The following is a 13,729-nucleotide window of genomic DNA, read 5'->3' on the forward strand; positions in this document are numbered from 1 at the left end:
TGGAGCCCTTCTCCAGATGAACCAAGTACAGTTGATCTCGATACTTTCGATTGTCCGTGTTGTGTCGTTTCATTTTAAAGCCTGTGATTTCAGTCCAGCCTCCGACAGTGTCTTACTTCGGCTTCCATCATGTCGGCTAGTCCTCGAAGTACAATCTTCATAGGATTGTTAGCGGAAATATCGTGTGTGAAGTATTCCGCTTTTGTCTGCTTCATGTAACATTCCACTGCTTTGTAGTAGTTCAAAGCCGGAAGAGTTATTTTGTAGCCTTCATTACATAAACGGATCGTCAACATGGGATTCGATTTTGTGTTCAACATGAGATATTTCGTGTTTTGTCACCAAAGCTCAATTAATTGTTTTTAAGCGTTGATATATAATAAAAAAATGCATTCACCAAAACGTTTTTTCTCAGCAGAGCAAAAGAAAAACACGTGTGTGTTTAATGGAACGAATAACAGAAGTAAATTTATTTAGTTTTTCTCTTGACAGCATCAATACGGTAGATCAGTAGAAGGTGTGCACATCACAGTACGGTAAATGTAGAGTATGATAATTGCAGTTGTTATCCTCCAACATCCCGCCTCAATTAACTACTCCTAGCATGTCTCTGAATTTCCGGAACCGCGGCGCCGGCAAACCCTTGGTCATCATATCGACGAGCTGCTCACCTCGTCGAAATCCAAGCTTATCGATGAATTCATGGAAACGAAGATTCCAGTTCCTGGACGACCGCTTCAATCCGTAAATGGCTTTGTTCAACCGACAGACTCGCTTATTTCCCGCCTCAAAGCCAGGTGGCGGTCGCATGTAGATTTCCTCGTCCAATGAATCGTTCAAGAACGCACTTTTGACGTCCATTTGGTGAACATGCCAACCTTCCTGATTTGCGAGCGCTAGAAGAATCCGTACCGTGGCCATTTTGACCACCGGTGAGTAGGTCTCGACAAAGTCAAACCCCTGCCGCTGCGTGAACCCGCGAGCCACCAACCTTGCTTTGTACTTATCGATCGACCCATCACTATTCCGCTTGATTTTGAACACCCATTTACTATCGACAATTTTCTTTCCAGTGGGCAGCTCTACCAAACTCCAGGTGTCGTTCCTTTCTAGTGAAGCAAGCTCCTCGTGAATCGCCTGCTTCCACAATGGCCAATCTTCCCGCTTTCTCAGCTCGTTAACATCGGATGGTATCCCGTCGACAAATTGTTCGGCACTGAGAGCAAACGCCGATACATTCATGTCGTAATCCTTTTGCCAGATCGGCCGCACTTTTTCCCTCTCACTTCGTCTCGGTTCTGCACTTACTTCACTATCAGCCAAGTCTTCCGATTCTTCTTGCGAAAAGAATTCATCTTCCGAACCGTGATTGTCCGGTACCACTTCGTTTACCGTTAACTCTTCGATCGGTTTCGACATGCGCTCTTCGATTACAACTGTATCACTTTCATTCCTTTCGTTCTCCTCAACGCACGGTCGAAACACTAGTTCGTTTTCGTTAAAGATTACATCGCGCGCGATGAATACCTTTTCACCGTTCCACACGCGATACCCATTCGGAGCGTACCCAACAAACTTCACCTTTTCAGTCTTCGGGTCTAGTTTCTTACGCAATTTCTTAGTGACATGAACGTAACAGTCACTACCGAAAACGCGCAACTTGGATACATTCGGTTTGTTCCCGCTCCAAGCTTCATACGGAGTAATGTCACCTTCGACCGCGACGCTCGGACTCCGGTTCAACACATACGCACTAGTGTAAACCGCTTCGCCCCACAGTCGTTTCGAAACACCGCTAGCTTCAAGCATAGAACGCACTTTTTCTACTACAGTACGATTTAAACGTTCACTCACCCCGTTTTGTTCCGGTGTATAGGGGACGGTACACTCCAACTGGATACCGCGTTTCTTGTAAAAGTTTTTCATCACTTTACCTGTATACTCGCCTCCGTTGTCGCACCGACGGCGCGAAATCCGCTTACCGAAATGAGCTGTCGACATGGCCTCGTACTCCATGAACCGTTCAAGCACCTCGTCTTTGGACTTCATCAGATAGATAACAGCTACATGCGTGAAATCATCCGTGAACGTAACGAAGTATGAACTGCCATCCCATGCTACAGGGGAAACAGGTCCGCATACGTCACTGTGCACAATTTCCAATGGACGACTAGCACGCTTCTCCCCATGGCTCCGGAACGGTTCTCTCGTTTGTTTACCTTGGATGCAGGCCTCGCATAGTATTTTCTCGCCTTCACACTTTGTGCCATTCATCTCCAAACCGTCAACCATGTCCTTCTTCATAAGCTTGAGGAGATTGTCGTTCCCCAAGTGACCAAATCTGTGGTGCCACAGCATCAGTTCACGGTTGACTCTGCCAGTCACCAACACTTTTCCATCCGGCTCGCCCTGGTTGAACCGAAAATTCATCGCATAGAGCCTGCTAGATTGTTTACCAGTTGCCACAATCTCGCCATCAGCCTCTACAGTTACGTTACCGTTCAAGAACACAACCTTCTTTCCGGTACTTTCCAGCCGTCTGAGCGATACCAGGTTTAACGACAACTCTGGTATCAACAGAACGTCGTTCATGATTATCTGGATCTGTTCCCCTTCGACTACGGTGTACGCAACGACTCTCCCTTTGTATCGTGCCAGCAAGTTGGTGCCACTTTTTGCTGTTTGAATCACTACCGGGTCACGTAGCTTTTCAAGACTCTGAAACAACGACTTATCGTTCGACATATGTTCGGAAGCGCCGCTATCCAGATACCATTTAGATTCCTCTCTGGAACTCACAGCCGCTATCCCTCGAACATCCGTCGCAACGAACGAAACAGCTTTAGTGCCGACATTCGTTTTCTCCCCTTTGTCCGCAGATTCTCGTTCTTGTCTCTTCTTATGCTTCAGCTTGGGACACTGGAACTTTTTGTGTCCGACACCGCCACAGCTGAAACATTTCAGTTTACCTGGCGCACCAGATTTCCCAGAAAAGGCAGCTCCTTCCGATTCCGCTTCAGCTCGCTGTCCCCTGCGTTTTGCTTCAACGTCCAGATAATTTCGTCGTACCAAATCCATGGTCAGTCGTTCCGATACTGCTTCCATGGCCGACGTAACCGCGTCGTACGATTCCGGCATCGTCAGCATCAGATGACATATCACATCTTCTTCTTCCAATCGTGCTCCGGCTCCTTTAACTTCACGTACCAGCCGGTCGAAACGAATAAAGTGATCCTGCAGCGGCTCATTTTCGTTGTACCGCATCGAAAGCAGCTGCTTTTTCAACAGGAACCGACTCGTGATGCTTTTTCTCTCGAAGATGTTGTGAAGAGCATCCCAGATCTGCTTCGGACTGTTTTTGTCCTTCACATACTCCAGATGACTGTCTGCGATTGTCTGGATCAGCACGGATCGACATTTGTTGTCTTGCCGAACCCGATTTGCACGCTGAACTGTCTTCGCAGCTTTCGTCTCAGCGCTGTCTGCATCCGGAATCACCCAGAAGGGCTCCTCCTCCGCCTCCTTCTCGATGCAATGCCGAATCTCCAACTGCAACAGGTACGCCTGTACCCGGAAGCTCCAATTGTTGAATCCGGTCCCGTCGAATGGTTTTATCCGGAGGGATTTTGCCTCATCCTCTATTCCGCAGAAAAAAAAATTGACTTTTTTTTTAAACTTCTTCACGTTATTTTGCTGGGCCCATAACCTCTCAGCAGAGCAAAAGAAAAACACGTGTGTGTTTAATGGAACGAATAACAGAAGTAAATTTATTTAGTTTTTCTCTTGACAGCATCAATACGGTAGATCAGTAGAAGGTGTGCACATCACAGTACACGGTAAATGTAGAGTATGATAATTGCAGTTGTTATCCTCCAACATTTTTCATGTTTATTGCAAAGCAGAAACCGAGTCTAAAAATTTAAATTATATAAATATTTTTTTCTTAGCATAAAGTTCATAAACAATTTGTAAATATGGCTACACTGTAGCCGATAAGTTGGTATTTAACAGGGCTAAATAACGAGCATGATGACTCGGAATGAATAATAAGAAATCAATTATCAAGTCTTGTCTTAAAACCAGTGCTGTCTACTTTTTTCCAAAAATCTGTATGTGATTGCGGAAAAATCTATCTGTACAATATCTTTTTCGAATAATCAAACATCGATTAAGTGCTGAAACAGATTTTGCGACAAAAAAAAGGTCGCTATGGAATCCAACACAAAATCGGCATTTATCCGTATGAAAATTGAAATATCGGTATTTTGAGAGAGCATATCTGTATTCCTGTATCGAATCCAAAAATCGGTATAGTTGGCAGCGCTGCTTAGAACAAATTCAGCAGTCTTGTCTTAGCACCAAAGATGCCAGATCTGCAGATTTGTCTGCAAATCTGCAGTTTTCGGACATAGTGCTGCAGATATTTTTTGTTGTGCACACTTTTGCAGACTTTTGAAAATCGAGTTTTTCGCAGACTTTCGTCCAAATTTACAGACTTTTGAAATTGCCGCGACCTTTTTTTTGTCACCAAATCTGTTTTGCGGTTCATACTTAATAGAGAAATTGCTGCCAGCTTCTTGCTGGCTGCAGATTTTTTTGTCACATTTACAGACTTTTTAAGCCCAGTCTGCAGATAATTGAAATTTTCACCTGGCCTCTCTGCTTAGCACTGCATCAGTGTGCGTGATAAAGCGGTCAGATTGCTCATTATACTTGTCAAAAATTTTCATTAATTGATGCTTTTCGTATGTTGTAAACCATAAACTTATGAGATTTTATAATAATACAAAAAAAGTGCTGTTTGGCGTTACTAAATTTGAATATTTATTTTTTTTTAATGGTATGAAGTTTTGTTAGGTGTTATTTATCAGTGAGCATATGGATTTGACTTGAAATATTATAACTTTGAAATAGCAAATGGTGATACACGCGGCTTTCGATTACCCTTTTCAGTTTGGTTAATGTTACGCATACATACTCAAAACTAATTAAGTTTGATTATAAACAACAGCTGGCTTGGTATATATTCGAACAAAAATATTGTGTAGGATTTAATCGTAATATAGTTTTATATTCCACAGCAGTTATGGCGTCGATGTATGCTCAAACTATTGCAACGCCGCAATCACAAGTCATTGATTCGGTGCAAATGAACCATTTCCGAAGCTTTGTAAATATGCTCGGTGATCCATCGGCCAAGGATGAAATAAAACTGAAAGCAGCTCAAGAACTGAGCGAACATTTCGAATTAATAACTCAATGTAGCTCCTATCCGAGCTTCTTAGAACATTCGATGAGAATTTTTTTAAAAATACTTCAGGATGCTGAGCCACATTTTATTTCTGAATTAAATCTGCAGCAAGTACGCAAATTGATATTGGAAATGATTCATCGACTACCAACTTCTGAATTTATAAAGCCATATGTCAAACCGATTATCGTACTTACTATAAAACTGCTTCAAACTGATAATGAGGAAAATGTGTTAGTCTGTCTAAGAATAATTATTGACATGCACAAACAATATAGGCCATCGTTTCATCCTGAGATTCAAGATTTTTTATCTTACGTCAAAAGCATATATTCTGATTTGCCAAAACATTTAACGACCATGTTCGAACCAAAACAATCGATACGGGTGAAGGATTTAAAGGAAATCAATTTCGAGGCTTTATTACCGGAAACGTTTGCAATAACACCGATTCAAGTAGAAAAAAAGACGGCAGATGGAAAACTTTCAACTGTTACCGTAAGATCATTAATCAATAAATAGAATAAAAATTATTTTTTTTTATATTTCAAGTACAATTTAATTCCTAAAGGTGTAAACTCTCTAAAAGTTTTGCAAGAACTTCCCATAATTGTTGTGCTGATGTATCAAATTTACAAAACAAATGTTCATCAAGAAGTTGTAGATTTTGTACCTTTAATAATAACTACAATCACTCTTCAGCCATCCCCAATACACAAGTAAGGACTAGCATCGTTGTTAAAAATAGATCGAAAAATAACTTTTTTTTTAAACAGGAGCTCTTCGGCGTTCAATAAGGAAATTTACGTTGATTTCATGGGTGCTCAAATAAAGACACTAGCATTTTCTGCTTATATCATACGGTTGTTTCAGGATGTTATACTAACACATGCTCCAACAATGGTGAAAGGTATGCTAAACTTGCTGGAAAGTTGCCCTAAGGAAGTAGCTCATCTACGAAAGGAGCTGCTTGTAGCAACGAGACACATTCTAGCTACTGAACTTCGAAATCGTATGAACTTTTATCTAATACTAACTGTATTTAGGACGAATAAGTAAAAAACTTCTTTTTAGATTTCGTCTCGTCAATCGACAAACTATTCGATGAAGATGTTTTACTTGGAAAAGGTTGGACTACACATGAATCATTGCGTCCGCTGGCATATTCAACATTGGCTGATTTGGTGCATCATGTTAGACAGCATTTGTCACTTCCAGCTTTAGCTAAGGCTGTATATCTATTTGCCAAAAACGTCCATGATGAATCTTTGCCGACAAGCATCCAGACAATGTCATGTAAATTATTACTAAATCTAGTGGAATGTATTCGGATCAAAAGTGATGTAGAACCGGTGGCCAGTAGGGAACTTCTAATTACAATGTTGAAAGTGTTTACTCAAAAGTTTCACACTATCTCAAAGTTACAGTTACCGCAGATAATGCAAAAATGGTTATTGAAAATATTTATTATCACCGATGTATATAAAAACATTTTCATTCCAGGAAAAATTTTAAACCGGAAGTAAATTCTACAATTCCTGGCACACCAAATGTTTCACAAAACAATCAGGCCCCTGGTGCCACTCCGCAACATAATCCACAAACACCGACTGGATCCGAAAGTGGTACAACTACGACACCGAAAGATTTTCTTGGTATGGACCTGTCCGACAATTCGTTTAAATTAACTAGTATTGGTTTTCCACAACCCAATAATCTTAACGTAACCGAATATCGTAGTTTGGTAAAAACACTTGTATGTGGTGTGAAAACTATTACATGGGGATGTCCCGCTGCAAAACTTACTTCGAATGAGCACAGTATGCCAGCATCAAAACTTTTTAATCCAAGCGAAATACTCATATTCATTGACCTATTCCATTGGGCGTTGGAAGCCTTGGATATTTACACTATCAATGTACCTACGATGGGTTTATCACCATCAATACCACAGCAAAAACAAGCATTACAAATTCCTCGTTCTAAGGAAGAAAAAGAAGTTCTTGAACATTTTAGCGGTGTATTTCTAACGATGGATTCTCAAAATTTTCAAGAAATCTTCGCTTCCACGATCGATTTTATGGTAGATCGGCTATACAAAAATTCGGCTCTACAAGTTATTGCCAATTCTTTTTTGGCAAACCCAAAAACTTCACCGTTGTTTGCCACGGTGCTTGTGGAGTATCTTTTGGAACGAATGGAAGAGATGGGTTCAAACATTGAGCGATCAAATTTGTACTTACGTCTGTTCAAACTTGTGTTCGGCAGTGTTAGTTTGTTTGCTGCTGAAAATGAACATATGTTGAGACCACATTTGCACAACATTGTCAACAGATCCATGGAATTAGCAATGACTGCTAAGGAACCGTACAATTATTTTCTCCTTTTGAGAGCGCTCTTTCGATCTATTGGAGGAGGTTCTCATGATTTATTATACCAAGAGTTTCTTCCATTGCTACCAAATTTGCTCGAAGGGCTAAACAGATTGCAGAGTGGGTTTCACAAACAACATATGAAGGATCTTTTTGTGGAATTATGTCTTACTGTACCAGTCCGCCTTTCATCACTTTTACCGTATTTACCGATGTTAATGGACCCGCTTGTATCAGCGCTTAACGGTTCGCATACATTAGTTAGTCAGGTTTGTCAAATTTTCTTACGTTTAACGTTAAACGTATAAACGTTATTTATCTTCTTCTTTCAGGGACTTCGTACATTAGAACTATGCGTAGATAACCTACAACCTGATTTCCTCTACGATCATATTCAACCGGTGCGTGCTGATCTTATGCAGGCCCTCTGGAGAACTCTTCGTAATCAGGATAGCGCAGCGGTTGTTGCTTTTCGTGTCCTCGGAAAATTTGGCGGAGGTAATCGTAAAATGATGATCGAACCCCAGCAGTTAATGTACCATGAAAGTGACATGGTGCAACCAGCAGTTATTGCTTTTTTCCAAGAGCATCGCAAATCTATTGACTTTCCGGTTGACAAGGTCATAGAAACAGCTTTCAATGCTTTAAAGACGAGCACAACAGATCCTTTCTATTGGCGACAAAGTTGGGAAGTGATTCGATGTTATCTAGCTAGTTCCATTTGTCTGGACGACGACAAACACACCTTACAAAAACTGTTCATGCATCCTAGTTTTACTGAAAACAACATAATCACAAATGGTCATCATTACACATTGCAAGATAAACAAGCCAGACAAACGCATCAAACGGCTCTTACGGGAATGTTTGTTGCAGCAGCTACAAAGGAACTAAGAGGGTCAGTCCTGCCTACAATGGTAGCCGTCGTACGACATTATACGATGGTAGCAATTGCACAACAAGCTGGGCCGTTTCCGCATAGACATCACCAATTGAATACTGGACTAGATCCGCTGGTTCTAATCGATGCACTGGCAGCTATTATGGGTCACGAAGAAAAGGAACTGTGCAAACCAGGGAATCTAGCAATGGTATTAATATTAGAAACAGCTACCAATATTATGGGTTCAAAAGAACGCGCTTGTCGTCTTCCCATGATGCAATATCTTGCCGAGAAAATGGCTGCTTTATGTTATGAACGTCCATGGTACTCAAAAATGGGTGGATGTATTGCGCTAAAGTTTCTCTACCAAAATATGGCTATGCGTTGGCTTTATCAGCACTTATTCATATTTCTCAAAGCATTTATGTTCATCATAATGGATCTGACAGGAGAAGTATCAAGCGGTGCTATTGATATGGCGAAGAATTATCTAGAGAAGATGTTGAAAATATGTATGACTCCTTTAGACCGAGACTGCAAAAATGAAGAGTTGATTACCACGCAGAAAAAAGCAATGTATGATGTAATCCATGAACTGGTCAGACAGGTAACAAGTCCTCACACACTGGTTAGAGAAACTGCAATGTCATCATTACGCTTAATAGCTGAACTACAGAGTAAAACTGTAACGGAAGTGATGAATCCACATCGCGAAGTACTGGTAGATATGATTCCACCAAAAAAACATTTGCTCCGTCATCAGCCTGCTAGTGCTCAAATTGGGCTCATGGATGGCAACACGTTTTGCACTACGTTGGACCCACGATTGTTCACGATAGGTTAGACAGGTTCAGAACAATATTTCATTTGCTTTATATAAATGGTATATCTCTTTTCAGATCTCAACATTTTAACACATAAGGTGTTTTACCACGAAGTACTAACACTTTCGGACGCTGAAGACACAACGTTAAATAAATTGGATTGTTACAAAACAGTTACCAATTTGATTCCTCTTCGGAAAAGTGCCTTGCGAGCGCTAGCTGCATGTCACTATATTCCGAATGGATGCAGAGAAAAAATTTTCTCGATACTTTTCAAAGCTCTGGAGAAAAACAACGTCGAGTTGCAGGAAGCAGCATTCGAATGCATGCAAAATTTCTTGCAAGGTTGTACTGTAGATAAAGAAGCGGTAAGCTTGCTCTAAATTTATTTGAATTTAAACTGAATCCTTTTCCGGGATAGATACGCTAGACTGAAAACGCCATTAATGATTACTAAGATGTTCGGGTTTCAAGTGTTTAAGACACATCGATTGTATGTATATTTAACGTTTCGTCTCCAACACACCAGCACTAATTATTTAATTAAAACATGTGTTTTTTTACAAGGATGTAAACTCAGCTATAAACAACGCAAATCAAGGATTCCTTGTGCCTTCTGTCTTTCCACCGGGACTATAATTACTATTATTTGCGGTTTGTTGCGCGTTGCGCTTTTTCAGTAAGTCTCAACATTACATCTGGCGTCCCCCAAGGAAGTCATCTCGGATTTCTACTCCCTGCACACTTCATTTTTAATGATAATTGATAAAAAATGCTCTATGAAAGTGGTTCCCAACCTTTACCTTATTACGGATAATAGGTTGTGAGTAGTTGCTCTATTATCTATAATGGTTTTTAGTTGCTCTATTATCTATGATGGTTTTTTTCAAATTCACACCACAAACTCCTAATGGTTGCCGTTGAGCTTTATTGACGGTAACCAAAAAGACAAATGGATGAAACGTGAAAATGCAAATGACATTTCAGTGAGTATGATTGGAATGCGTTGAATAAAAACTTTTCCATCTTCGCCTGTTAATCAGATAGCTCAGGAATTGGTTAATGGACGGTTTTCGCAAATTGAATTATACAGAATAGATGCGTTCAGTTCAAAGCATTTATTTCAACTAACTCTCTTTCTCTTCTGACACTACTGTGCTGCCGAGGTAATTCGATGCGTAGTAATTTTCACGAATATTCTCCCCCCGTTGACTCCTCTGGATCAACTGAAGGAAGTAAACAAATCTTCGTTGTTACCCTTTGATATTCACCAGATGTTTTTTTGTTCCGCTTTTCCATTTAGGACGAGATTGCAAACTATGCAAATACACAGCTGACCATCGTTTCCAGAAATGTTCATTCATTTACTGGATATGCTGCCAACGATCCAATCGTCCCACCTTTCCGTGAGCGTATGACGGTTCCGGAATACTAAGTGCAGATCTACCGTACAAAAAATGTGACGGAGTCAACGCCTTAAGGTTGTTAGGGTCATCTGATAGTGGCATAAGTGGACGACTGTTAAAATGGCTTTGATTTGTGCTAAAAAAGTGTTCATTTCTTCATACGTCAATTTAGTCTCATATTTCACCGATTTTATCATTTACCTCAGTTTGGTGAGTTTGTTCTTCAAACAGTTTCCGCATAGCAGCTAGTTCATGATTTGCTCTCACAAAAGTTGTTCCATTGTCGGAATACATGTGACTTACCATACCACGTTTGCTTATAAAACGCTTCAATGCAGCAATAAAATTGGCAGTTGTTAAATTTGACACAAGTTCGATATGAATAGCCTTAGTTGGCATGCCCACAAATATTGCTATATAGGCCTCATATGGTTTAGTTTCTCTGCCTTCGTTTTTAAGTAAAAAGGGCCCAGCATAATCCACTCCGGTATTCGAAAACACTGGCGAAGAAGTAACACGGTGAAACAACTAACCTGAGCGGCGAGAGGGGTATTTCAAACAACGTCGCGAAATGTCAGTCGATAAAACAAAACCGCTTACGTTCGGGACATAAGAAACGAAATACACTATTACCGCCGATACGAAAGAATACAATTATTGTAGACTTCAGGCAGCGACAAAATTCGACCTTCGATACGAGAACTTGAAGGTTTGCATAAGGAGCAAATGCATCTTGACATTAAACGTGTAGAATAACTTCAATGCAGCAAGACAAATAATGTTGTTTACATCCAGTTTGATAAAGAGTTGGATGCAATTCAATTCGCAAAAGACAATAACAATGTGCACTATGTGGAGCACGAAAACATTAAGTACAACATTCCAGTATGTATGGAAGATAGTGCTATAGAAGTGCGTGTGCATGATCTTCCCTCAAGCGTAATCGATCCTTATATTCGCAAAACTATGTTCCAATGCGGAGAGATTCTCTCTATCGAAAAAGAAAAGTGGAAGAACTTTTTCCCCGGTAATCTAAATGGCGTACGTTTGTTACGCATGCGCTTGAAGAGGCCTATACCTTCTTATGTGACTTTCGGTCAGGATACAAGAATCCCGTGCAAATCACTTGTTACCTATGACAATCAGATGGCCACATGTCAATATTGCCAAAAAGCTGTTCACTACGGTAAGCCATGTGATTAACTGGACAAGGAGACAACTACACCAAAGGACAACAGTGCTTCCTTTACACCAACCCCAAACAACCCCAGTACACCTGTGACAGCCACCAACAACAATGAAGTATCCCCTTCAACGAAACCATCAGTATCCCCTATAGAACAAAGTACACCAGCTGCAGTTAACAACTTACCTTTCAACCACCTAACATCTATCCGATAAAATGTTAGTCAGTCTAAAACTTTGCTTTGAGTCTTAATCTCTGCTTTATCACGAATACTGGTGTCCAAGTTTGATTACGGTGTTACCCGGTCGCCCTTGGATCAACACTCTCAACAGTTGAATTAAGAAGCCCCGATAAATTCAAAAAGGGTTGAATTAAGAAGCCCCGATAAACTCAAAATATTGCTGCCTAACCAAAAATTGTATAAATTCCAGCTTTACATATATCTGGAATTCACTGCTAACTCTTAAATGCGAATTGTTCTTTTCTGGCGTTTTACATGAAGTTGTTCTAAATTGCCCCCATGGCATTCTTGGGTTAACTAACTTCCACATATAATCAATGTACATGTTTTCATTGCTATGGATATATGCGATTGCCGCGCGATCGTGTCGCTTGTGTTCATCATGAATTAACTTGTCTGAACATGCTTCCCTCGCTCAGCGGCACTGTTTTTACTGATTGATGCAATATGTTGAAATAGGCTGCCGTGAGTAACTTAAAACTTTACTAATATACTATATGTACTAGCTAAGGTATAGCGAATTATGCTTTTAGAAGATCTTTTGATATGATTTCGGCCTGATCTTGATCTATGATAAAATTAGGGCTGTTGCGACGGTAATCCAGTAAGTTCCCCATTATTTGATTAACTGGTCGTGGATTCTGTCGGTAACAGACATAGCAACCATTGACAATTTGTTTGATCAGCTGCTTCGCTCGTACAGGCCAAAAGCGAACGATTGACAACAAACCTCTCTGCCCAACGTGGAGATTATCCTCGTGCAACTCTCGAAAAAGGATTTGTGTGACGTGATGCTTTCCCGGTAACAACAACTGATTTTTTCCTTCGTACGGTATTGATGAGTATTTCAATCGCCCTCGAATTCGAATTAGACCTTTTTCATCGTTTGTTGGAGCCGAGAGCTAACGTCTTAATGAGACCGCCGAATGATTCTTGCTGAATCAGTTTGACAATTGTGAGAAGTGAATTTGGCATTTCTTCTGCGCAGACGATTTCTTTTGCCATCCTAACACAACTTGAAAATCACGCCAAAGTGTCGCCCGGTGAAACGAAAGTTTCATTGCATCTATGGTTTTTTTACGAGATGAGCCAGCAGTAAAGCACCACATAATTTCAATCTTGGAATAGTTGTAGGCTTCAATGGAGCGACACGTGACTTGCTACAGATTAATTGAACACTGATAGTTCCGTCGAAAGATACACATCCAGCATAAACAACTGCACCGTATGCAGCCTAGAAGCATCAGAAAACTACACATCTGTTCTTTTACATTAGGTTCACGAACGGTAATTGTTTTCGAAATGAGGTCCAAGTTATCGATTGTTCTGGTGGAAGATTTTCATCCCAGGCTAGATCCAACCGCCAGAGATCTTGCATTTGTATTTTCGCCAGCGTTATTATTGGTCCCAGAAATCCTAGTAGATCGAATTCGTGAAACAAGCAGCATCTAGCGATTCAAATGATTTTACGTGAAATGTGAAATAATCATCCATTGGATTCAATATCAAACCCAGCGTTTTAATAGTATTGTTGATATTTTTTTTGCTCTTCATTGAACCATAATA

At 40.4% G+C, this 13,729-nt stretch overlaps 1 protein-coding gene across 4 annotated transcripts in view; it reads left to right on the forward strand.

Annotated features, from left to right (window-relative positions):
* Nucleotides 1–4,757: 4,757 nt before the first annotated feature.
* LOC131439084 (transcription-associated protein 1) overlaps nucleotides 4,758–13,729 on the forward strand; it is a 112,629-nt gene continuing 103,657 nt past the window's right edge. Inside the window, exons 1-8 of one of the 4 annotated variants that reach the window (XM_058609673.1) lie at nucleotides 4,758–5,019; nucleotides 5,067–5,749; nucleotides 5,804–5,970; nucleotides 6,028–6,263; nucleotides 6,326–6,701; nucleotides 6,755–7,892; nucleotides 7,956–9,345; nucleotides 9,406–9,698. In XM_058609673.1, the coding sequence (XP_058465656.1) occupies nucleotides 5,087–5,749; nucleotides 5,804–5,970; nucleotides 6,028–6,263; nucleotides 6,326–6,701; nucleotides 6,755–7,892; nucleotides 7,956–9,345; nucleotides 9,406–9,698 (4,263 nt within the window). In that variant the 5' untranslated portion in view covers nucleotides 4,758–5,019; nucleotides 5,067–5,086. Of the gene's footprint in view, nucleotides 5,020–5,066; nucleotides 5,750–5,803; nucleotides 5,971–6,027; nucleotides 6,264–6,325; nucleotides 6,702–6,754; nucleotides 7,893–7,955; nucleotides 9,346–9,405; nucleotides 9,699–13,729 lie in introns of those variants that run through there. The other 3 variants (XM_058609671.1, XM_058609672.1, XM_058609674.1) reach the window with 3 other exon arrangements.

The sequence above is a fragment of the Malaya genurostris genome, chromosome 3 (assembly GCF_030247185.1).
Source record: "Malaya genurostris strain Urasoe2022 chromosome 3, Malgen_1.1, whole genome shotgun sequence".
Taxonomy (NCBI): domain Eukaryota; kingdom Metazoa; phylum Arthropoda; class Insecta; order Diptera; family Culicidae; genus Malaya; species Malaya genurostris.